Source organism: Mixophyes fleayi, chromosome 11 (genome assembly GCF_038048845.1).
Source record: "Mixophyes fleayi isolate aMixFle1 chromosome 11, aMixFle1.hap1, whole genome shotgun sequence".
NCBI lineage: Eukaryota > Metazoa > Chordata > Amphibia > Anura > Limnodynastidae > Mixophyes > Mixophyes fleayi.
This window is the reverse complement of record NC_134412.1, coordinates 88,842,472-88,868,938: the sequence shown is the minus strand read 5'-3', so window position 1 is coordinate 88,868,938 and position 26,467 is coordinate 88,842,472. Positions and strand designations below refer to the sequence as shown.

At 41.7% G+C, this 26,467-nt stretch overlaps 1 protein-coding gene across 1 annotated transcript in view; it reads right to left on the bottom strand.

Annotated features, from left to right (window-relative positions):
- TTC34 (tetratricopeptide repeat domain 34) overlaps window positions 1-26,467 on the bottom strand; it is a 40,262-nt gene that overhangs the window by 8,593 nt on the left and 5,202 nt on the right. The window contains exons 3-6 of the mRNA XM_075191383.1: window positions 24,102-24,294; window positions 21,722-21,888; window positions 15,067-15,340; window positions 13,231-13,445 (exon numbers count right to left, since the gene is read on the bottom strand). Coding sequence (XP_075047484.1) covers window positions 13,231-13,445; window positions 15,067-15,340; window positions 21,722-21,888; window positions 24,102-24,294 — 849 coding nt within the window. The remainder of the gene's footprint in view (window positions 1-13,230; window positions 13,446-15,066; window positions 15,341-21,721; window positions 21,889-24,101; window positions 24,295-26,467) is intronic.

The window sequence follows — 26,467 nt, the reverse complement described above, 5'->3', positions numbered from 1 at the left end:
GGAGTGTGAAATAACTGCATGTGTGTGAAAATGATATCCAATGTCTTCGTGTTCTGGAGGAGCTGAAAATGACCCGAATCTTCACATTTTGTATCGAGTCCTTTTCACCATTTACAAATGTTCATTGTAAATGTCAGCAGAATAGGACATGATAGACAAACACACTGAATGGCCCTAAAGATTCCAGAGATTAGAATTAGTAGAAGTGTATAATATTCTGAGAATAGGTCGTAATTGTCTATTAAGGGTTAAGAACCTAATGTGGGGACAGTATGCCCCAATGGTACCGATTTAGACGGGATAGCCCCAGTTTGTGGACTTCTAAAGGGGTGGGGCTCACACAGCTTCACCAAATGAAGGCGCGAGTGGATGAAAAGTGGGTGGATCCGCATATGGTAAATAAAGAATGTGTGATCCGCCAAATATACAGATAATAGAGCACTTTACTTTGTGCAAATCTGGCCAATTATATAGCAGGAGAGAGCGCCCCCTTACCATCTGCACAGTCCTATATCTTAATTCAACTCTAAGTCAATAAAAATTAATTTGCCAGTACGATGTGAGCTACTTGTGACAACTTACTACTGCACTAGTGGAAGCTGATGATTATTCCAAGGCCAAGTGATTATTGATGATAGACAGCAACTGCACTGAACTGTCAGTTAATAAAACACAGGATAATTTTATGTGACATTGAAGAAGATAAAGAGTCATTGTGAAGTGTAACTATACCTTATTTCCATAGCTACATTTTGAAGAGGTCCCTAGACCACTGTTCTGTGATTAAAATCACACTATTCACCCACTCATGAAAGTCTATTCCATCCTACTACTCAACCTCTCATGGAACCTGTTCCATCCCACTACTCATCCACTCATGTAAACTGTTCCATGCCACTATTCACCCACTCATGGAAATCTGTTCCATCCCACTACTGACCCACTCATGGAAATCTGTTGAACCCCACTACTCACCCACTCATGGAAACTTTTCCATCCCACTTCTCACCCACTCATGGAAACTGTTGCATCCCACTACTCACCCACTCATGGAAACTATTCCATCCCACTACTCACCCACTCATGGAAATCTCTTGAACCCCACTACTCACCCACTCATGGAAACTGTTCCATCCCACTACTCATCCACTCATGTAAACTGTTCCATACCACTACTCACCCACTCATGGAAACTGTTCCATCCCACTACTCATCCACTCATGTAAACTGTTCCATGCCACTATTCACCCACTCATGGAAATCTGTTGAACCCCACTACTCACCCACTCATGGAAACTTTTCCATCCCACTTCTCACCCACTCATGGAAACTGTTGCATCCCACTACTCACCCACTCATGGAAACTATTCAATCCCACTACTCACCCACTCATGGAAATCTCTTGAACCCCACTACTCACCCACTCATGGAAACTGTTCCATCCCATTACTCATCCACTCATGTAAACTGTTCCATCCCACTACTCACCCACTCATGGAAACTGTTCCATCCCACTACTCATCCACTCATGTAAACTATTCCATCCCACTACTCACCCACTCATGGAAACTGTTCCATCCCACTACTCATCCACTCATGGAAACTGTTCCATCCCACTACTCACCCACTCATGGAAACTGTTCCATCCCACTACTCATCCACTCATGTAAACTGTTCCATGCCATTATTCACCCACTCATGGAAATCTGTTCCATCCCACTACTGACCCACTCATGGAAATCTGTTGAACCCCACTACTCATCCACTCATGGAAACTTTTCCATCCCACTTCTCACCCACTCATGGAAACTGTTGCATCCCACTACTCACCCACTCATGGAAACTGTTCCATCCCACTACTCACCCACTCATGGAAATCTGTTGAACCCCACTACTCACCCACTCATGGAAACTTTTCCATCCCACTTCTCACCCACTCATGGAAACTGTTGCATCCCACTACTCATCCACTCATGGAAACTGTTGCATCCCACTACTCACCCACTCATGGAAACTGTTCCATCCCACTACTCACCCACTCATGGAAACCTGTTGCATCCCACTACTCACCCACTATTCTATTCCAAAACAGTACCATACCATACCCACCGTTATACTGTGATTGGAGATATTTATCCAGTGGAAAGTATTACACATTTTCTATAATTTGCTTGAGGAGAGACCATCCGATCCAATATATATATATATTTATATTCTGTAATAACTCTCTGATGTAACATTTCAGATGTGCTTTCAATGCCATACTGCTTGCCAGAACTTGCCTGGTACAGTGCTCTACATATAATTTTGCCTAACATCATGTTCATTCAACAATTTCACTTCAACTTAAAACATTAATTCCGTGGCATGCCACGCCAAAGTAACATTGTACTTATTCTGGTGCCACACTATCTTGTTCCTGACAATCTCACCATAAAAGAAAATTGCAAGTTGGTAGGTCTGCAATACACAATAACATAACACACTAATAACATCCTTGTTATCTAATACAGGTCTTGTAAAACATCTGACATATTACAACATCAGAAACAAATTGTGTGCTACAATGACTGTTTCCATGGTTACCATGTTGCTTATGAAGGTTATTTATTCACAACATATCTGTCAAATGGCAGCAACAGTCTGTTTCTAAGTTTTCAAGAGGCAATTTCAGGCAGAAGTTCTATTTCAAATTGCAGGCGTTAGTCCAATAAGTTGTTAATTGGGCAACGCGATTTGTCTGGGGAGTTACCCTTTGACACTTGAATATATCTGTTCAAGGTAAACAAACTGAAGTAGTTAAGCTAAGTAATGTGCGTTGCGACACCACTAATTCTTTAGTTTAGTAAATGAGCCTTTGAGAGGTAAGAACTACAGAGTTAATTACTGCAATTCCAACAACAGTTAACTTTAATCCCCACAATGATGTCTTGTGTACAGAATCAGATATATTTAAACTGAAATATATTATACACATCTTTTAACATAATTGTCCCTTTAAAGCAATAAATGAGATAGAGGAATGATGGAGATTTTATGCAGCATTAATAGTTGACCATGGATTCAATTAACTGTCATTTAAAATAGCAAGGTTACTCATGACTAACAATCTCCCATTTTACAAAATCCAAGAGTTTTAGAATCTTTGTAGTCATCTGATGCCAAATGCCCTCACAGTTATTTTCTAACTCATTAACATAGTGATCCTTCGGGCTATAAATATTTGAGTGTGGAAGATTTTCGTGTAACCATGGAACATGGAGAATTGGCAGGAAATATAATTTTGTTTCTGACAAGTTTCCCTTCACCAATTCAGATATTTCACAATCAACAGATATTTATCAATATATTTTCACTTCTTACCTTGAGTAGCTGATAACAATGTATGGCCAAGGAAAACTACAATATGTTCTTAACGGGTCCTGTACATAAAATTATTTTTTTATGTTTTCTTTTACTTGAAAGCACCTGTTCCTCCGGCACACAAACGTGTCAGTCGTCAGTACCAGTCGGCACTTACACCTGCTCTGTAGCTGGTGCAAATGATACGAATTTATCTGACTTCCCCGGTGCAGTAAAAGTACAGATTAAATGTAATTATTGATAAGACTTCATAGTAACAAAATGATTAGCCAATGAATAGGGATCAATACTATCAAGCCCACCTATCCATTAGTATTTATCCCTATTCATTTGCTGGTATATATCTAGAATATGTCCAATTCATTGATATGGTATACTTTTTAATGTATGCTGTTTGTCTCTATTATTTCAGTATTATGGAACGATTTTAGAGTGATCACTCTTTTTATTGTTTGCGCACATCATTTACCATGTGCATTTTGTTACTATAAAGTCTTATCAATAATTACAGTTACTCTGTACTTTTACTACGTCGGGGAAGTTAGATAATTTATTCCCATTCCAATAGGAGATTGGGCCCTTTCTCCTCAGCCATTATTCCCCTGGCTGCACACTTTTCTATCAGGAAGCGCAGTTCTCCCATTATTTTATTTTTTAAGTACAAATGATACGGCTCAAATACACGCGCCTAATAGATAACCTGAGTATGAATCATCCACATGTGCGTATGCTCTCCCTGGTTCTCTCTTACTGTAAGTTGCTTTCATCCCTCCCCGTTCCACCCTTCAAATCGTAGGCAGTCAGAAGTGTAATTTTTGTGTGCGATTTTACACAAGATATGGCACATAGATGGACACAAACTCTGCCCTAAGCATCTCTGAAAGGGGCCCCAAGAAGTTGCTGCACACTGGGGTCTGATATTCCTCTTGGCATGGTATAATTGGGTATAATTGGGTAGACTTTTCCAGAGCACAACATTTATTGACTATAAATGCAGTATGTGGACCTTGTATGTATATTTATTTATATGTATTTATATGTATGTATATGTATATATATATATATATATATATATATATATATATATATATATATATGTAGATAAAATGTAAAGAAATTTGTCACATAGGCCATACCTCCCTACATGTCAGGCGTTCGGAGTGGGAAAGGGGCCACATCTCAATGGGGCGTGGGCCATCACAATGGGGGGCGTGGTCACATCACATTGGGGGCATGTCACATTGGGGGGCGCGGTCACATCACGGTGGGCGGCGTGGTCACCAGAGGGCTGCCTAGTGCAATAAAGCGCTAGGCTGCATATTATATTCCTCCCTATCCCCTAATACGTCCACGGGTGGGACAGCCCTAAAATCGGGACTATCCTTTCGAAAATCAGGACAGTTGAGCTGCATGCATACGCTGACAACCTGTTTGCCCAGACTGACCCATATTGTAGCAGGTGTTTTTCTTTTACAACCTGGTGCATTTGTCATGTCACAGAACAGTAAAGGCAATTCGCAAGGCAATCTTTACAGATCAGTACAGGGATTTACCTAGCAAAATAAAATTTTAAACAGGACAAGGAGTTGTCAAAGCCCCTCCCTTCCCTATCAACCTCCCCATCCACGTAACTGGAAAATTCACAGTGGGAGAGGCCTTGACACCCACTTTTCTTGCTTGTTAAAGTAGGACCATTACATCACGAGGGCGCTTGCGGGCTGTGAGGGGCTTTCGGTGATTGACACGCTGGCATACTGGCAGATGTAGTTCAGCTGAAGAACAACAGGTCCCTAAAGCCTGATCTACAATAAACACAAACACAATTTCATCTCTCGACTATAGGTTAGAGAAATGGATGTTTTGGCTCAGATCCATTAAGAGCACCTGGCATAGTAGCAACCTGCTTGGGGTCTCCGAAAGGTTAATTTAACTTTAAGTACCTCTCAGACAAATCCTAATGGGCAAATAAATTGTGTTTGACGAGCAACAAATTAAGAAAGAAGAACATTCACTTACACAGAGCGACATAAGATAGCACTTTAGAGAGCTCTACGCACGTCACTGGGAGATTAACGAGCTCAATGCATGCCTGAGAAGTAATGTCCACACGTTGCCATGCTATTCTTTTACATGCAGACCCCTTTCTGTATACCGGGAGAGGACGTGTCTCTATTCACACAAGTCTGGAGCTTCATATGTGATACGGAGGGAGCGGTATTTAATACACGTCCGACATCAAGTGGAAGTAAACCTGAATTCTTCAGCATAAATAGATAAATAGCGGAAGCTTTGAAAGCCTGTTTTAGAAGGTTTGCGCAGTACACTTCTTCTATCGCTATCTCAGGATGGTTATAACAAATTATATGCAAAGAAAAATGCTTTATTTATTTAAATAAAGCATTTTTTTTTCTAATAAGAATACCACCATAAATATTGTTGTTGTTATTTTTTACTCATTTTTAATGTTTTATTTTTTTAATTTTTATTTGTTGTTGTTGAAAGCAGAACAGGAAACCAGAGAGGGGGCACAAACACAGGTCGCGAATGCGACCATCGACCCAAAACTCTCCGGCGAAACAGTAAGCGTACTCTTACAGCTGCCAGCTGGTACCGCTGGGCAAGGGTCTATCGCCCAGCTGCCACAGCGACATTTTCTAAGTAAATTGCAGCGATAACCGATCTTCTATCATTGCGATAAGCGGCGATGGGAAATCTTTGTTATCCCTGACTAAATAGGCCCATTAGTGTGATTCCATTAACCAACCACAGCTTTCTGATTGCCATTAAAGAGCCCAAAGTATTTACATGTGATTCATAGTGGCAGGTGGCCATAGTGATATCTGTGAATGGGCATCTGAGAGCCACACATCTTGCCCCAGTAAAATATTTAAATAAAAAATATAATTTTAAAAAAAAACCCACAAGAAAAGACCTATAACATTTTATTCACTGGTGCTGCCCCTCTCATTTACATGTGCAGGGCTCCTCTGGTTATTAACATCACTGTCAATTCCTAGATATGGTCAGGATCACAGATAAGTTGCTCTGCTCAAGGTGGGTGTACTCTATATAGCAGGCTGGGACAACCTGTGGCAATCCAGGTGGTGTGAAACTACAAACCCCAGCATGCTTTGCCAGCTGATATGGAAAGAGAGGGCGCAAAACATTAATAAAATGGCATGATTATGACAAATATAAATAGAATGTATACCAGACAGACAATCACAGAATATAAAATATGCGTAATGTTTATAGCCCTTTTTAAGGGACACAGTGAGCATCGTTGTGCTGGGTCAAAAAACTTCAATGATAATGCTGAACCACAGAGAGAAATCCAGGATAAAAGCTTACCCTACTTGTCCCTACTCAGTGGTTCGGATAGCGAGCTTCAACAAGCTGGGTCCACACTGTATACAGTTGGCGTCCTACTGCGTATGGAACACGGAAGTGATTCAATGGAACGCAGACCGTATGCTGTGTTCCATTGAATCACTTCCGTGTTCCATAATCATTTTATTAATGTCAGTTTTGCGCCCTCTCTATCCATATTGTATTCTATCTTATATGAGGTGCAGCATTTTTATCAATTTGAGAGCGCCCTAATCCTAGTTTATTTCTATTTTGCCAGCTGATTGTTGGCAGGATATGATGGGACTTGTAGTTTCACCCGGAGAGCCAAAGGTCATCCAGGGCTGCATTAGACAAAGTACACACTGGAGAATATTCCAACCAATCGGTTATCTACAACGATTGTACCTACGACTGAAGGTCCGGTCAGTCAGAGATTCATACGTACTCACTGACACGATTTACCCTCAGATCTGTGCTCTTCATCTGGTCCTATAGTCGTTTAGAGAATGACAGCACAATATTCATTCATTCCTGTCACACTGATTAAAACCGCCTTGGTATAGCTATCCACATGTCCTAATGAATATCGTTAGCTTCTGTGACTTCGACACAAAACATTCTGTCTCAGAAGGAACAAATTAATTATTCCTTCTACAGCACTCTCTACATTTATTCAGCGGGACATTCATCTCTAGCATCGGCTGAAAAGAGCCCGACTCTGTAACCCCTATGGAGATCGTCAGTATGATGAGTGCATACACACTACATGATCGGTCAGTGATTGGTCGGAAAATATTAAACAGTACGACCAACCAAATGAAACGACAATCGGCACTTTGGAACAACGGTCGTTCACTGTGTAAATATACACACTAGCGCGATATGTATCCGAGCAGTTGTTTATCGGGTGATTGGCCCGATAATCATCTAAAAAACCTCCAGTGTGTACCTAGCCTTATAGAGTATAATATATATGCACAAGGAACCCAAAGGGCAGATACATCAACCTTTGCTCCACTTAATCAATGGCATCGAAGACTTTGCAAGTCACCCTACTGGTCTAGTCTGTCTAATTAAAGGATAATCTAATTTGTGGCAACCAGAGCATAGAGAGACAAAATACAGTAAATAATTTTTTTTAAGTTAGCAAAGAGTTGTCGGTGGCTTTAGAACTCTGGTTCTCTGTGCATCTAGCCAGGGGCGGATCTAGACTTTATGTTTAGGGGGGGCGATTTTGCATAATCACGCCCCTCCTTTGCTCTGATTGGCTGGCCTGCGTTAACCCCACCTTCCGCCCGCGATTGGCCCCGCCCCTCCCATTGTGGTAGCCGGCTGGGACCACTCTGATTGGCTGGCCCACATTTAGCCCCGCCCCCAGCTCGCGCTTAGCCCCGCCCCTCCAGTTTTAATTGGCGGCCGGGACCTAGCTTTTTGCTGCTAGGGGGAGCGAATGCCCCGATCGCCCCCCCCTGGATCCGCCACTGCATCTAGCTCAGTCTTAGAAAGAGACTGCTCAGATGAGAGTAGAAGTTCAGCACATATATTGCAGACGTGCTCTAACCTTGTCAGAAATGTATCTGCTGATCTTAAATGCTGGGAAAACCTGTTAACTGCTATATCCCAGACAACGATGAACCCTTCTGCAACAAAGATCTATGTGTTATCTTAAACTTAAGGCAATTTCTGACTGGAGGTTATTAGAAAACAAAACAAAAAAACAGAGTGAGAAAACAAGGCAGAAAAAAAAAATAGATAAAATATAATGTTTGAGTGGCAGCTTTTAGGTTTATATCTCCATCCATGTGACGGGTCATCCCTGGAGGGGATTAGATGTACGCATTCCAGTCTTTGTAGTGGGATGGACACTTGGTCACATAGTAGTCACGAATGTAGACGTTCCTAACACTCATGCAGACTCATTCCCGATACGTGAGGGTAAGTCGTGTAATAAACAACACATTTATATGGTAAATAAGATATATGAACAGTTAACGAAGGTCATAAGGGACCCGCCGGCAATCACCATAGAGATGTTTAATAGAAGACACGTTGAAAATCTCTTATAGCTGTTACGACAAGCAATAACATGTTAGAAATAAGAAAGAACATGTAAAAACTCAAAGGAATAATCTGCTACATACACCGTTTGTCATCCGTTGCCTGTGCAAAGGAATAACACATCGTTACATAGGGATTAATGATCCTTATGCTATCTGTGTTGGAGTCTTGTTTCTTAACTAGAGAAAACCAAGAGCTCACAGGTAGGGTTGGAATGTAGTTTGTGGGGCTCGTTGATGGTCGTATGGACACATCAACCACTGGGGCCTCCACACAGATCTTGCGGTACCAGAACTTCTAGGTTAACTACAGACATCTGCTGATTTGCTGGTTGTGATAAAGGTAATTGAGTATTCAGCCTCCACTTAACCCACCCACAGGAATTGTTCAATAAAACATTGGATAACTCATAAAACCGTTGGGGACCATTTGGTGAATTCACCAACATACACGGCAGCGTATTACCACAAGTCTGAGTGTGAGTGTCTGTCCCCCAGTCTATGGTTATCTGTCTGTCTCCTAGTCTTAGGGTGTCTCTCTCCCCATACCCCGAGATTCTCTGTCACTCAGTCTGTACGTCTGTTTGTCTCCCAGTATGAGGGTGTCTCTCTCCCCATACCCCGAGATTCTCTGTCACTCAGTCTGTACGCCTGTTTGTCTCCCAGTATGAGGGTGTCTCTCTCCCCGTACCCCGAGATTCTCTGTCACTCAGTCTGTAAGTCTGTCTGTCTCTCAGTCTGAGGGTGTCTCTCTGCCCGTACCCCGAGATTCTCTGTCACTCAGGGGCATATTCAACAAATCACGGTAGTGCACTATTGTGCACTTACCGTGGAATTAAAGTCCCGATGTGCCCTCCGCAAATTTATTAAAGGTGCATCGCAGCAGATATCATGGATATCTGCTGCTTTGCACTCCTGATCGTTTTTGCGAGCAGTCACCATTCAACAGAATGGTGACTGCTCTGGCCGCAATCTAACAAGTCCCAAAAATATATTTTTTTCGGGAACTTGTCTTGTTAATGTACGCCAGCTGAAGCTGGCGTACATCATCCGAATTGAAGAAGTCCACTGCTGTCAGCTCCGCTACGAAGAGCAGAGCTGGACAGCGCATGTGTGGAGGGATCACATGATCCCTCCCTGTCACTCAGCGCGCTATCGTTGCAGAGACAGAGTGGGGACTTTGTGCGCATGTGCACTGCACATGCGCAATTGAAGGAAGAAGAGGAACGAAGAGGAGATCCCGAGACAGCGCGTCCGAAAAGGGGGGTAAGTGTGATTTTTTCTATCACAGAAACAGCAGTTTTTCGGAACTGCTGTTTCTGTGTTTCCTTTTTAATAAATGTGAGAAATAGTTCAATCCTTATCCTTGCGATAAGGATTGATAACTATTTCTCACTTTTGCCGATTAATGATAAATGTGCCCCATAGTCTGTACGTCTGTTTGTCTCCCAGTATGAGGGTGTCTCTCTGCCAATTCCCCAGGTTTCTCCGTCACTCAGTCTAAGAAGGTTTAGTCTCTGGGTGAAGCCTCGGTGGTGAATTTGTTGCTAAAAAATTTCTTATAAGCTAAACCAGCAGGTTTATGTTTTACTTACATTTTTGACCTTTTTAAATTTGCATTAAGCATAAGAGGGTTTAGAGAATCGCTGCTCATGTGTTATCACTTATATCTGCATATCAATGACATCCTCTTATGCTTAATGTCTCGTTAGTTTTATCTAATGCTGAAGCGCTACTTAAAAGGGAGTTAGAAGGACCTTAGTTATTTTAAAATATTGGTAAGATGACCGTAAAGACATAAACCACCTGTTAAAATATCCTTAAACTCAATAAAAGAGCGTAGAGCCTCTGTGCCCATAACTTTAATGGGTTCACTGTTTGGGAATCTTCCGAAGGGGTAAATTTATCAAACTGCGGGTTTGAAAAAGTGGAGATGTTGCCTGTAGCAACCAATCAGATTCTAGCTGTCATTTTGAATGTACTAAATAAATGATAACTAGGGGCCTGATTCATTAAGGATCTTAACTTAAGAAATGTCTTATTTCAGTCTCCTGGACAAAACCATGTTACAATGCAAGGGGTGAAAACTAGTATTGTGTTTTGCACATAAGTTAAATACTGACTGTTTTTTCATGTAGCACACAAATATCAACTTTAAATTTCAGTGTACAAATAAGCTATCAAGTATTTGTGTGTTACATGAAAAAACAGTCAGTATGTAACTTATGTGCAAAACAGAAAACTAATTTGCACCCCTTGCATTGTAACATTATTTTGTCCAGGAGACTGAAATAAGAAGTTTCTTAAGTTAAGATCCTTAATGAATCAGGCCCTAGAATCTGATTGGTTGCTATAGGCAACACCTCCACCTTTTCAAACCCGCAGCTTGATACATTTCTCCCATTGACTTAATTAGTCAGCTTGAACTACTGCCGATTCTAAAGAATTCTCATAAACCTCATTAAAAAAAAAATCATTATTAAATAATAAGATTTCCTGACTCTTCTTGCACTTGCATGACTTTCATCAGACCCTACGAGAAATAGGCCATTCAAAACACGGACAAGAATTCCAGAAACCAAATATACAAATATGGACATTGATTGAGAGTTATCCAATGCCGTTATTACACCAGATCTCTGCTATAAACTGTGTATTTCTATCCACATCACATTATTTGACATTTCGCAATTGATTACGAGGCCCTGGTGAGCTCACTCATCTACTCTGACTGAAAAGTATGTAAACAAACGTAGCTTTATAATAAAAAAATATGTTCCAGTATAAATCAGCTTATACATGTTTTGATTTCAGTGATTGGGGTGCATGTTATAAACCAATATATTACATAACTGGCAAACATTCCATGTAGTCTGTTTATCAAATATGCACTTAACATAGTACACACTAATTTGTGGACAAACAATATTTATATTTGCATGCAAATGCAAATTTACACTATAATGTGGTAGATAGATGATAGCTGGAGGTAGATTTACTAAACGGCGGGTCGAAAAAGTGGAGATGTTGCCTATAGCAACCAATCAGATTTCTAGCTGTCATTTTGTAGAATGTACTAAATAAATGACAACTAGAATCTGATTGGTTGCTATAGGCAACACCTCCACTTGTTTGAACCCGCAGTTTAGCAACTATACCCTCTAGTCTCTGATTGGTTGTTATGAGAAACACCTCTTTTCCTTTGATAGAAGATTTGCTAAATCTACCCTAAAGTGCGGTTCTTTTGTTAATTAATAAGTCAGCATCACGTCATGCTTTGGATAATGTATAAAAGTGCTACACTGGTCCAGTCGCTCAATATTTAGTCTGCCATGGTTAGAGGGAAATACCTCTGTGACTTTGAGGGATGGGGGATTGTTGAGACATATTTGGCAGAAGCTAAGAATAAAAATGATTCAGCTTGCGGAAGATGCAGTGGTTTCTGGCATGAAAGTCAAAGGGAAATTCATCATCAAGTGTGGAGGAAAGATCTTCCGGAGTGATGGCTGAGAGAGCAGTCTTCACCAGCATTACGAAAACAGCAACTAATGGAATGTCTCATGGTAGAACAGTGTCCCATTCCCCCAATAAAGATGTAGACACATCTAGAATATATATTAAGAAGGTAGATCTATAAAAGTTTATTTGCTTTAAAAGCATTTTGTTTTTATTTTGTTCCCTTGTCCAGAATATTTACTCCCTCTTTTGCAGCATTTTAGATCCCTGACCTGCCCCCCCCTCCTGCAACAGTGCTGACGTTCTGACTTGGCAGAGTGAAAGAACATAGTTGCGGAATGAAGACGGAAAAATAGTCTTCCATCTCCCAATTACAATAGGAGGTTGTGGTAGATGTGATGCCTCAAGTCGTAGAAGGTTATTGTCGTCAGATTTGCAATGTTTTTTGTTTGGAAGTCTTGTTGTTTCCCGTTAATACGCCTCATTTTGAGACCATTTCAAACAACGTTTTTTGTGTGCTCGATTTTAAAAACTTTGATTCAATGGGCCGGGAGTTTCCTCGAGGTTATGTTTATGAGCACTTTACAGGCAATTGTGCATGATCAGCTGACGCATTTCGCCTCTAATTGAAAGCAACACCCTTTATGTTTGTGTTTTGTTTTGTTTGGTTGTGTAACCCACATGTGTTAATAAATAATAAGTTTTAATGTCTGGGGAGACTCCCAGTTCCCACATCATTTTACTCTGTAGTGTGTAGGGCCTTTATGGCGCATTTCAATGCCAATTGTGCCATCACACGGGACCCTGTTATTTCAGGAAGCTGATGGCCATCCACACTCACAGGTCACTGTCAACAGTTGATCAGATTGTCAGGCTGTCCCAATCGACATCTGGTCAATTGAAATGAGATTGGGTGGGGTTTTATTTAATTTAGTGTAAAGCCAGTAATGCTGTTTTTCCATACAAAGCACTATAGCTGGGAAGAGGAAATGGAAATGGTTACCTGTGACAGGCCCTGGCGTTGCCGTTTGTCCAAAAACTTCACAAGAATCTCCACCTCGCCGGGGTTTTTACCAGCCAACGTGGACAGTTCCTGAGCTGCTGCGAGAATGTTGCGACACTTGACATGGAGCACGCCATACCGCGCTTTGGCGCATTCATCAATAGCGCTGTTGGTGAAAGACTTCTTCAGGTGCGTGAAAGCTTCCTCGTATTTCTCTGGTGATAAAATACAAGGGCAAAATGTAATGTTAACTCCACGGGAAAGTGTGATAACGTGGACCCTCTGCTATGGATTGAATAGAACATAAAAATTAACGCAAGGCAGGCTTTTAAGTGGTCAGAGTTTGGACTTGATGTTTCCGCCTCTCCGCAGACCAGGAAACACTTGTAGTTTGCAAATGCGCCTCCCAAGAGCAGAGGCTAGACATGCACCGTGATGTGAGCACGGCATACCCTCCAGATTTACTGTAAAAATCATAGACATATACAAAGAACGTTGGCCGTGCTTCACAAATGAATAGGGGTTAGGACAGGTAGCAGGTGAGCGAGGTCAGGAAACAAGTTGAAGAACAGAGGTCATAGGCATACAGGGAAGGTCACAGATATGGAGGGTCGGTAGCAGAAAACAGACAATTAGACAGCAGGGACAGTGATGGCCAGAAATATGCCACAGTCAGTACATAACTAGTAGAGATGTTCACTGATCCCCGTGTTTTGGTTTTGGATCCCTATTTTGTTTTCTAAAATCCCTATTTTGTTTGCTAAAATCACATAATTTGGCTCTTTTTTTGTTCCTACATTATTATTAACCTGAATAACATTAATTTTCAGTCATTTCCAGTCAATTATTGTCAAGTGACAAGAACGCTGCTACCCAGCCTATGAGCAATGGCACTGAGCAATGTCACTGGAGACTGGAGAGTGACAAGAACACTGCTACCCCTGTTTCTGTGTGAGCAATGGCACTGAGCAATGTCACTGGAGACTGGAGAGTGACAAGAACACTGCTACTCCTGTTTCTGTGTGAGCAATGGCACTGAGCAATGTCACTGGAGAATGGAGAGTGATAAGAACACTGCTACCCCTCCTGTTTCTGTGTGAGCAATGGCACTGAGCAATGTCACTGGAGAACGGAGAGTGACAAGAACCCTGCTACCCCTCCTGTTTCTGTGTGAGCAATGGCGCTGAATCTCCTGGGTAGGGAGGTACTTATGGAATCCAAAACCTGTGAGATCCGACAACGCAACGATGATGTTTTGCCTCGATTCAGATCCGAGGACGCATAAAAGTACTGAGCCAGATCGCGAGCCTACTCGGATCCCCTAAGTTCGGATGGGCTCGGTTTTCGAAAACTGAGCCCGAGCATCTCTAACAAATAGCCAGCTAGCCACAGAAGCGAAGAATATCGGTTGCTCAGGCACCACATTGTGCACCCAACTGACTTATAATCCGGCGCCTGCGCTTGGCAACAGATGCTATCCTGTAATGCACTTAACAACAATGGAAATGGTCCATAAAAATAACGCCTCTTTGAGCAGCATGTTACCCTTCATTTATATTTCTTGTCTGTCAAGCAACGAGTACACACATATGTATAAAAGAACAAGCTGGCTGCAGGGCTTCCAGGAGACACTTGTCGGATAGGTAAGAGGAGGGAATGTTGGAGCAGCGGAGTCCAGGGCATTACACCGATAATTCTTACCAAAACACTGCTTGTTGGAGTAAGATGACCTTGTGGTCTTCTCTACACTAGTCACCGATTACACAAATATTACTTAGGAGTTTATACATATATTAACATCACGTGGGTTTTATATCATTATTTTCCGTCACTTACCCTTAGCAATGAGGATATCGGTGTAGAATATGTGAATCTTTGCCTGTGTGTCGTCTATTTCAACCAGAGATTCTGCAATGATCTCTAGGTCCATAAATAAGGGGTCAATCTGAAAGGTCTTATTGGCGCTGAGCAGTTCCGCTAGGGAGGTCCTGCCGTGGTCACACAGCCAATCCGTTATCAGCAGCTGAGCTTTTGGCTTCAGAGCGCGGATCTCTTGGACGACGTAACTTTTGCCTGTTCGGATTGCCAACACGATGTCACACACCGCTTCCTTTGAGATTAAAAGAAAGTGAAGAAGAAGAATTATTGGTGTGCGATAAGGACTTTACACTCAAGTCGTTAATATTGCCATTTTAATTAACCTCAGCTATAGCCCAGCACAAGTACCCGATCTACTGTTAGTGCAGCTAAATCGAGCGGTCTGACATTTGTCCAACTTCTGACGACTAGCAAAGTTGTGAATACGTCTTGTTGTTTCAAAGATAAAGGTAACGGTTATGTACAACATTTGCGTTTAATCGTTTTACTGCCACGGAAACGTTAGCTGTTCTGGTATATGCAACTTGATGTAAAGAATGTTTTATATGAAAAACTATGATACATGTACAAGCATTGGTAACTATCCTTTGCTTTGTCACTCAGAGATTGTAATATCGTGTCTATATTCGGACATAGTTCATTTATGTCAGCAGGTGATATTAGTGGATAAAACTTCTGCTTGTCTGCTGTCTTCCTCTCTTCATCAATATTAGAAAACAACAGTTTTCGGGGGTTTACCACAGAGGGAATGCTTGATAAATAGACCCCTTATCGTCTAAAAAAGACGATAAGTACATTTTTCTCTCTACCCAGTGCTTCAAACAAAGTCAGATTTACAACAGTAATACAACAAGTCACTGAAAACTTGCTAACTACAACCCAGGTTCTTATTTTCAGATGGAAAAACTGGTCCAGATTGTAAGATGCAAAACACTGGGAAAAAAAATAAAGAATGAAAAAGATGGTTTTAATTAGACTCTTAAAACTCTCATTTAATTCGTTTGTCCACAATAACAACTGTCATTTGATTAAAGCGTTTAAATCAGCATGTCGCCCTCGCCAGATAAGAGCGTTAAAATTAGCAGCAGAAATGGTTTGGATTTTAATGGAGCTTTTAGCTCTGAAAGGCAACTGGGAAACATAAAACGCAGTTAAACAGGCAATCATCACCTTATCATTATTCCGTCTCTGTGCTGCGCGTTCCATATTAATGCAGAGTTATTAATAACATATTGACTCTTTAATTGTGTTCTTTCAGGATCCACAGAGTCGTGTTATAAAGGGAAAATAGAACTGACTGTATATAACACAAGCACACAGGTATTTCTGCTCAGAGAAACCTATTTCTCCCTATATGTGTTTATTAATATACATGATAGCAGTCATACTGTATTCCTTGGCTGAGATAAAGATTAAAGGTCAGCCATAAAAGGCCATTTACTAATTGCAAATTATGTGGGGGGGGGGGATGCAATACATTTAAATTTCCGCAAACACCCCTTGTTGTTTGCTTTGCGCACAGCAGAGAGCGCTCCCAAAGAGCACGTTCACACCGGATATTGGAACTGAACCCTGTACAGATTTGCACAAGGTTTGCAGGAAATTTAGAAAGAGTAAAAATGACAATCGGAGGACAGCGGCTGTACTTGTACCTTGTCTGTCTTTTATAAATAGGCCTCCGGGGAACTATCACTGGAGCCTGTGTCAATAGATACCACCGCGATAGTCTGTGAAAGTCTTTACCGGCCAGTGGAGTGGCTTTGGTAATTAGAGAGAAACCCATACTTATCTATTGCAATGGTGAGAACTGGGAGTTCTCCCAGAAATGCGGGAGTGTCCCGAACATTCCGGGAGAGTAGGCAACTCTGCGTTAAAGAAAAGCAGCTAATGAATCTCTAGAGACTGAAGTGTCTTTTACATTTCTGTCTCCATTACTGAAGTCATGTTGTCTTACCTGTCAGTCTTTGATTAAATCTTGGTCTCCATGAAAATGGCCACCTCCATAGGCATCAATACATGGACATAGGACACAATTTCTGAACTGTGTCATCATGTCACAGATGGTGAAGCCAACCACGTCTTGTACTGGCTCAGCATCAGGGAGAATGTCAGACTCTGCAGGGAGTGAGGGAGATCACCCCTATTTCAGGGAGTCTCCCTGACGTTCAGGGAGAGTTGGCAAGTATGGAGAAGCCCTGAATCCTGTGAGAAATCCAATTGCTGCAAGGTTTAGGGCTTATCTTTCTTTAAAATAGACCCTTATATTCTGTTGGGTTTATGCTTACTGTGGCCCTGGCTTAGATCTTGCACCAAGACTCAGGGGCCCCTAGCTTCACCACTGCAGACCGATAACAAGTCTGATCTCATTACTGCACACTGGGTAAATAAAAGCTAATATCCGATTGGTTGATGGGAATTGCAGCCATTCGCACAAGAGTATTAAATAAACATCACCCCACCCATCAGCTGATTTCTTGGTCGCTCTTAGACTACATAAGTAGAAAATGACTCCTGGGCGTAAATGTATTAAGCTGAAAGTTTCCGGTGGGCTTGAAAAGTGGAGATGTTGCCTATAGCAACCAATCAGATTCTAGTTATCAATTATTTAGTACATTCTACAAAATAAAACTAGAATCTGGTTGGTTGCTATAGGCAACATCTCCACTCTTCAAACTCGCCGGAAACTCGCAGCTTGATACATTTACCCCATGAAAAGCCAACAACACTATACTGTGTACTGTGCCAACATCTCTCCTGCCAACGCGCACCTGACAGCAGACTGCTTACGTAAAGAGAAATTAGTCAAACCACATATTTTACTTGGCGTTTAACTAAAGTGTTACAAGAGGTAATTGCTCTGTGTGCTCCAGTGCAAATGAAATACCATTACATTTCCTAGGAATAGATAGATGAGGTGACAAAAAGGTTCTATATCAGCCCTGAAAAACAAGAGGAGGAGGGGGGGGTCTCTCCTCTCACAAATTGAATATATAAAAGTAAATTTCCAACAAATTCTAGTCTTAAACCTAGCAACATTATTTTACCAGCAGGAGCATAAAACTATATATGTGGATTCTATTTCTCTCTTGACAAAACGTTGTACTTCAAAAAACACAGTTACAAAGTACCGCTCATGTTTTGCTAATGGAACATTTGCCCTGGGTCTTATAATTGTATGATCTTACGCCTTTGTTCTTATAACGTTTTAAGTCTGCAACTATTCCAATTTTATTTATGATAAACGATAAATCTCTCCATCACGAGCATGGGGGTAGATTCATCAACCCTTCTACAGGGGAACAGTGGAGCAGTTGCCCATAGCAACCAATCAGACTTCAGCTATCCTTTATCTCGAACATTCTAGAACACGACAGTTAGAATCTGATGGGTTGCTATGGGCAACAACTCCACTGTTCTTTAGAAGGTTTGAGAAATCTACCCCATGGTATCTCACATTCAGGAATGAGTGGAACTGTGCACTCTAAGGATAATTACAGGTACATAAATCTACTCTACAATACATTCCATCTCTATTTCACCCTATGATTAGTGCCGTTCTTTACAGGGAAATAAGAAATGTTTTCATGTTCATATTTCAGTGGCTTAATATGTGCCTCTATCAGCGGCCGCGATTCCTACTGTCCAAAGTGCTCTTCAATTAGCCGCTATTTTACTCTCCATCTTGTGCGGTTTACAGGGATCAAAATGTCCTAACTACCTTAAGTGAAGCTTGCATGTAAAAAAAACCATTGCACTGAGAACACAATTAGTTAAATGGAACGATGAGCTGTGATTGACCTTGACAAGTGTAACGGTTTAAGATACCGCAGGGAGGGGGGGCATTGCTTCAATACCAGCCTTGACATGTAATTTAAAGGCTTTTATATTAATGCGTCTGTTTTCTTAGCATTAAAAGGCAATACAGACCTAGAGAACATCGGTAGAATTCCTGTAGAATACTTGTATTAGGCTTTCTGCCCATTTCCATCTCTCTCTCTCATACACATAATTTAATGATGGTCTTATGCAAGAAATAAAAGCATTAATATTTACTAAGCTGAAAGTGTTTTGACATATGTTACAGGCTACAAGTGGAGTAGACTTTAGTTTACAAAGCGAGGTAAACCGTGGGGCAAATGTCACCGAATAGCGAAACTATATTCAATCCATTTAAATGAAGAAAAAAAAATTATAATAAAACATGAAATTGATCATTATAATCGCTGTTAGCAGATAAACCGGGTCAGTAATAGGCTTCACTAAAGATGGCCCCATCTGTATAAAACAGGGCTTGTGTTACGTACAGTAAGAAGGGGAAATTCATGATCATGTTTAAAAGTATTTGGAGTTTCTGAAAGAACTGTGCTGATAGAGGGATGTGACCCAAGCAAACTGAGGTAGATTTATCAAACCTTCTAAAAAGGAATCGTGGAGGTGTTGCCCATAGCAACCAATCAGATTCTAGCTCTCATTTATCCAGTACATTCTAGAAAATGCGAGCTGGAATCTGATTGGTTGCTATGGGCAACACCTCCACGATTCCTTTTTAGAAGGTTTGATCAATCTAACTAAGAGTCTGACAAGAATGCAACAGACTGGCTTGGTGCCCTGGGTCAGGACTACCTGATTACTGGACTAGTTAGTTGCGCTTCCAGATCGATTTTTGCTAGCAAGGCCGCAACCCTCATTCTGTCGTCGACATATCAGGATGACGATAACAGGAAATAAAAATAAAATGTAAAAAATGCTTTATTCTACTCTACGGATGAAGCATTCATACTATTGTCAATATTTTAAAATATTCTTTTTAAATATTTTTATCTATTTGTAAACTATTTATTTCACTTATTTTTTTTTTATAAGTGGAACTGAATGACCAAGTCCGGGGTTTTCGGTCTAACTGGCCAGTTCTGGTCACGCATTCGCAAATCCAGTGAGACCGTCAACGAAGCGCCAAGTAAAGCCTTACTATTACTATTCCTGGCCAGTATCACAGAGGGAGTGAATTAGCACTCAGATACCCCGGGGATCTTTCATTGATATATGGCGGCAGTAATTGCTTTTCTATACTCATTGCTATCGCCGCTTTTTAATAAACAGTCCTGTTGGTCTTTAATGTTTCATAGCTCTGTTCTGAGAAGTAGCTGCCACCAGGCTGTGTGCAGGTTTCACGCTCTGCGAACAGCTGGATATATATCAGAGGACTCTTATCTGGCTGATAGAAGTCAGAACGAAATGTTAGAACACAAAGAGCAGGTTTCCTTTCCATCCAAACCACTGTGATTCATGGAGACATTCTGCCCTCCGTGGGCGGGTGCCAGGACTAGCGGCCGAGTCCAAAGCTTGTCTGGGAACATCGCGTTACGCCTGGATCTCTCAGTGATAAGAAAATGTCCATTTACCTTGAGAATTCCATTGTCTCCGATTCCCATAACTGAGCTGTTTGGACAGTATTATTTATAATCGTATTATTGTGGGGAACTTTGGTACCATTGAGGAGCGGAGTACGGACAATTTATCAGTTCATTTCTTAGAGAGGTTGATTAGAATGATATAAAACAAAAATCACAATATACCCACAACTGGCAGCATTTGAATAGAATCTCTAGGAATGCTACGTGTTGGTCGGGTGCCCAAATACAGTGCAGGGGCAGAGGGCAGAAGTTATCACTGGGTCAAAAAGAGGGTTTTCAATGGGCTTGTGCCACTATTACTATCTGCTATATATCACTTCATATTTTTATATGCATGGCATAAATATAATACACGCACAAGTATTGCATATATGTGTTTTCAAATATGGCAACTACAATACTACATTGGCTGCCTGTATTTCAATGAATCCAATATAAAATTCTTCTACTAACATACAAGGCCATCAACAAAATTGCACCGACATACATTTCCTCACTTGTCTCAAACTATCTCCCAACTCGACACCTCCGTTCTGCACAAGATCTACGTCTCTCTTCCACTCTCATCACATCCTCCCATTCTCGGTTACAGGACTTTTTTTCGGGCTGCACCTACTTTGTGGAATTCCCTCCCTCGCACAGTAAAACTTTCCTCTAGTCTTCAAACCTTCAAGCGTTCTCTGAAAACCTACCTCTTCAGACAAGCTTATAATATTCCTCTACCAGCATCTTAATTTCCCTAGATTATCCTATTACCACCCTCTACATATCTAACGCAAGACAACAACCCTCTGACCAAAATTGCAACACACACAGCCCACTCAATACTTTTATCTTTGCATTCTAGCTGGTCCATTGTGCAATATGATGTAGAACGTGTCCTTGTGTTTCAAACTCCCATTGTCCCATAGATAGATTGTAAGCTTGCGAGCAGGGTTCTCTTACCTCTCTGTCTGTATGTGTTACCCAGTATTGTCTTATTAATGTTTGTTCCCAATTGTAAAGCGCTACGGAATTTGCTGGCGCTCTATAAATAAATGATAATTGATGATGATGTCCTTGTGTCTGTGCAGAATAACTTTATAATTGGTGAGATGTGATGTCAGAGCTACATCATACTTGGCTACTTTGGACCTAACGGCACATAGGATCAGAATTGCGGCATTGCTGTAAAAGAACGGCAGGTCATTCAGTGTTACCTTCTGCTGGTTGAGCGTCATGTGGGTGAACCCTTTGCCACACAGCGCCTCCACATTGCCAGGATCATCCCTCAGCACGCTATTAAAATCAAATATCGCCGTTTTCTTCTGTCCCAACTGGCCGTAACACCTGGCTCTGGTGAGCAGCGAGTCCTTGGCGCGTCCCCCTTATAATAAACACAGAAATAGATGTTTTAACATTAGCAATGCAGACGTTATATTTTTACCGCTGACATCTTACGAGCTCGGTGTAGTGTTTGTCCTGTCGTGTCGCACAGATGTTTATAGAGCTCGTACATTCGTCCAGAACGCCGGCACCGAGTGCTTAGAGGACGGGACACCTTTATGGCTACCAAGATTTTCATTGTACGGTTAATAGAAGTTTATGTCTTTGTCATATTTCTATCTCAAATTAACTAAAAGTTCCAAGTACCAGTAATGTTACATTCCTACAATACAGGAAGAATGATCAGCATGTTGCATCTGGGAAGTGAATGCAGGCTCTGGCAGCGATATAAGCTGCTGCCTTGGTCAGGGCGCTTTTAAAGTACTTAAAGTGTTATTATCATGTAATTTCATTCATACTTTCCCACTTTGAAAACCGGAGGGAGGGTCATGTGACGAGCGTTTGAGGCAGCGTGGTGACGCCATGGCCCAGCCCCTGCTATAAAATGTTGACATTCACGCGATTGCATAGTGGGGACAGGGCTTGATAACGCAAAAATCACATCATTAAGCCCCGCCCCCGCACAGCCATCAAAGCCCTTGTCCCGCCCACTTCACTAGGAATTGGGCAGGATTCCTGAGGATGACCTGCTCTCCCAGGAGTCCAGAAGAGCGACCCGAAATTTGTGAGTCTCCCAGGCATTCCAGGGGGGTATACCTCCAAGCTGTCCCAATTTCGGGGGACAATCCCGATTTTAGGGGTGTGTCCTGGTGTCCGTCCGGATACATGTTTGTCCCGCAGGTGGGAACTTTGGGAGGTGCTGCGCACCTGCTAGTGGTGAGTGCTACATTGTTAGGAGGGGAAGGGAGGTATCTAAGGGGTAACCTAGTGCTTCACCAGCCCTATGGGGGAGTGGATATACCCCCATCATAATCTGGCCACGCCCCCTGCCTCAATATAGGGAAGTACAATGTTGGGAGGTATGGAAGAGTAGGCACATTATATATAGTGTATAATAATGCATCCCCTGAGAGCAAATTCTGGTTTGTGATGTCAAACGCTTATTTTAGTACAAATACACCCAGTTATATTGGAAATGCAGGATTAGAAAGCTAGTGTCTGTAAGGAGTAGGAGAGTCTACATGTAGTGATGGGAGGAGCTAGATAAATCTGGGCGGAGCAGGACATTTCTTTCCGTTTGCAGCCTAGGCGGGCTTACTCTGATGGTGTAGATAAGACTTAAATTGGGCTATATTTAGTATTTAGGAGAAAAATATAAAGGTTGAAAAAAGGGGGCGGTGATACGGAGATTAAAGACGGGAATTTAAAGCAATATTTGTACTTTTATTTCCCATCTGCTTCTCCATAATGCCCCAAAATTCTGTGTTTGGACAGATACTCTACAGCTTTATTCTTAACATTGAGTTGAGCCTTGACTTGCACCCTCAGAGCCGTAACTTAAAATTCTAGCGCCTGGGACGAGAAAGTCAAATGCCGGCCCCCTAGCCCTCAATTTTAACCAAATGAACCTAAAATATTCCTAAACTCTGCCCCCCTTCAGCGTTGCGCCCTGGACGGTCGCCCCCTATCGCACAGCCCTAGTTACGGCCTTGCTCCTAACGCTAAATCTGTCCGCACCTTTAAAATTTGACCCCCTCTCCATTCCTGCAGGTCAACATGGTTTTGCCAAGGTGAAAATTTGCTCCTAGCTCTGAAACTAGCAGCTAACGTCATGTTCTATAACGCGTTATATGTTGTTCTGTGACATGACGAGGTCACCCAGAGTTCTGACCACTACACTGGATGTATAAATTAAAAAACAGCCCCGAGGGAAGATGGAAAAAACTCCTACCTGCGCTTCTCCTTCTGCTAATTAAGAGTGACTTATGCTAGAGTTGCAAATCGAGAATTTGTTAATTAATGTTAAAATTCATTTTCATGGCGCTTTGAAAGTCTATTTCAATCCACCAGGTGCCTGAAAAAACCATCTGGAACATTAAAGGGGTCTCTTTGAAGTGCAGAGCCGCTGGTGATTTATAAGAGGACGTTTTACCTGTTGTCTCATCCATCCCTCGTTTCATACTTACAAGCTCTAGATCTTTAATGGAACGTTTATGGTTTGTTGGGAGGAAGACGTGTCATTTTCCCGGGCTTTATCCTTACAGTGTTGTTCCCTAGAAAGAATTTTACAGTAAACAATTTGGGTTACTTTACCTGAGGCAATGATAGCGAAGGATAAATAGGCGACTGCTTCTTTCAGATACGTGTCTCCTTGCTGGCTGTGTAAAATAGACAGAGCCTTAGAATGACAGTGGTTCTCCATCAATTTATGGTCGTCTTCCTTAAATATATCCATAATGGGGAGCAGGCACGACGTGTCGCCCAATTGGATGACTTTCTTTATCAGCTGAATAAACGAGAGAGCGGAGATTCATTTTACGTCCCGCACAAAAAATATATCACGTTACATTTCCCAAAGTGGAACTCCTATCTCGACATGGAAACTCTCATATATAGTAAACATTTGTTACGGAAATTTTACTTTTAAAATCTGCTTACACCCCCCATTAATACACAGTTCTAAAATATAGTGTAAACAGACCCTGCCATATTTGCCTAATTTTTGGATGGCAGGAGTTGGAGGCGTGAGGACGGGATTTAAATGATCATGTGGCCAAACCGGATGCACAATGGCGGGATCGGGAGGATGGCCCTACAACCCCAGGAGAACTCAGAGGGAGTTGGCAAGTATGGACCCTGCTTATGAGCTAGAAAGATCTGAATAGGTCGGCTTGGACACTGCTTTAAGTTACAGGCAGGGATATGTTAAATTATTTAGGTAGATTTTGCAAGGGCAAAAGTAAGCAAGCGGACAGCGTCAGGTGACAGATTTGCAGAATGCGTATAAATGTGTTATGTGGTCTGGTGAATGCAGAGACAGGGGTGAGGCGAGTGAGGTCATAGCCTCTCCCCCTGTAAAAAAATAAGATCTCATTGTCCTGATTACAGGGACAGTCATAAGTATGTCCCACGTATGCTCTTGAAGCGGGAGCTGTGTGCACCCAATCCGTCCCCGTCTGGGGCTGTACTTCAGAGTACAGCGCATACCATATAGACCATCCACAGACCTGCGCTCCATCGTCCCGCAGCTCTGTTATTACGTGCTGAGATCCTCCAATCAGAACTCAGCACACGCTCCTCTGACAGTCACATGACTGAGGCTGAGTTACATACAGTGAGCTCACAGAGCGGGCATCAGTATCTGACTGCAATCACCCCCACCAGCCCTGCCGAACAGCGAGAGCTGCCTGTGATTAGAACTAGGAGGAGCATTTTTAATAACACTTGATAGGGAACAATTTATTGTAGCCAGATTAAGCAGATCAGTGTCAAGGAACCTGTTGCTCTAAAGTTTTGGTACTACAAGCCTCAGCATGTCTGGTATGCTGGGTCTTAGGGATAGATTTAGCAAACCTGCTAACACAGGAAAAGAGATGGCAACCAATCAGAATCTAGCTATCATTTATCTCGTACATTCTATGAAATGATAGCTAGAATCTGATTGGTTGCTATGGGCAACACATCCACTGTTCCTGTTTAGAAGCTTTGATAAATCTATCCTCTAATCTGGCTCTGAGGAAACATGCTGTGGGAAATTAGGAAAAACAAAAGAATATATTTTACCTTTGGGCTTCACATATTAAAATTTTTTTTTTTTAGTGGGGTGGGTTAAATGTAACTATTAAAATTTTATATGGAGCTTTTGTTACTTAATTATCCACTTAGAGTTTACAGGCCAGGTGCTGTTACATTGTTCAGCCAATCTGCGGTTTGAGGCTGCCTTGGGAGATGCTTTTTGGCACCTTTAGAATTTTTTTGCATAAGAAATAAAGTGGATTCTGTCAATTTTGCCAGCATTGTATTAACAGTGTGCTCCGTTACTGGCAGCGTTGTCCATATATCCCCAAAGGATAAAACATTTCAGCAAGTACCATGTCGCCATCTGCTGTTGAAAATTACTAACTACATCCAGAAATTGATACATTTTAAAGAAGTTTGATTCCACTTTATAGTAAAAATTTTGCCCATGGGTACAGCAGAGGGCATCTTGCTCCGGTCACCCCGCAGAGTAAGGGATCTTAGGTAAGAGATTCACGAAATGCAAGTAAAGACAGGTGTGTGGCTATTTTTTAAAAAGTGCCAATATAAAAGTGGGAGCAAAAACAAATATTGGCAAAATTCATTTAAAGATTTGGCAGGAATTATTTGTAAACATTAAAAGAGTCCTCCTGTTATATATATATATATATATATATATATATATATATATATATGTCATACTTACCAACCTTTGGTAAGTTAATCCTGGGAGATCCCAGGCAGGGGGGCGTGGTTGGAGGGCGGGAGGGGTGGGGAGCGGTAGTTTGCGTCATTTTGGCTCTGCCCCAAATTTTGGGGCCAAAATGACACGATTCACCACGAATCGCGTCATTTTGAGGAGCAAGATGCCATACGCAGGATATTTGCCTGCTCTCCCGGAAGCCCAGGAGACCTACCTGACGTTTGGGAGTCTCCCGGAC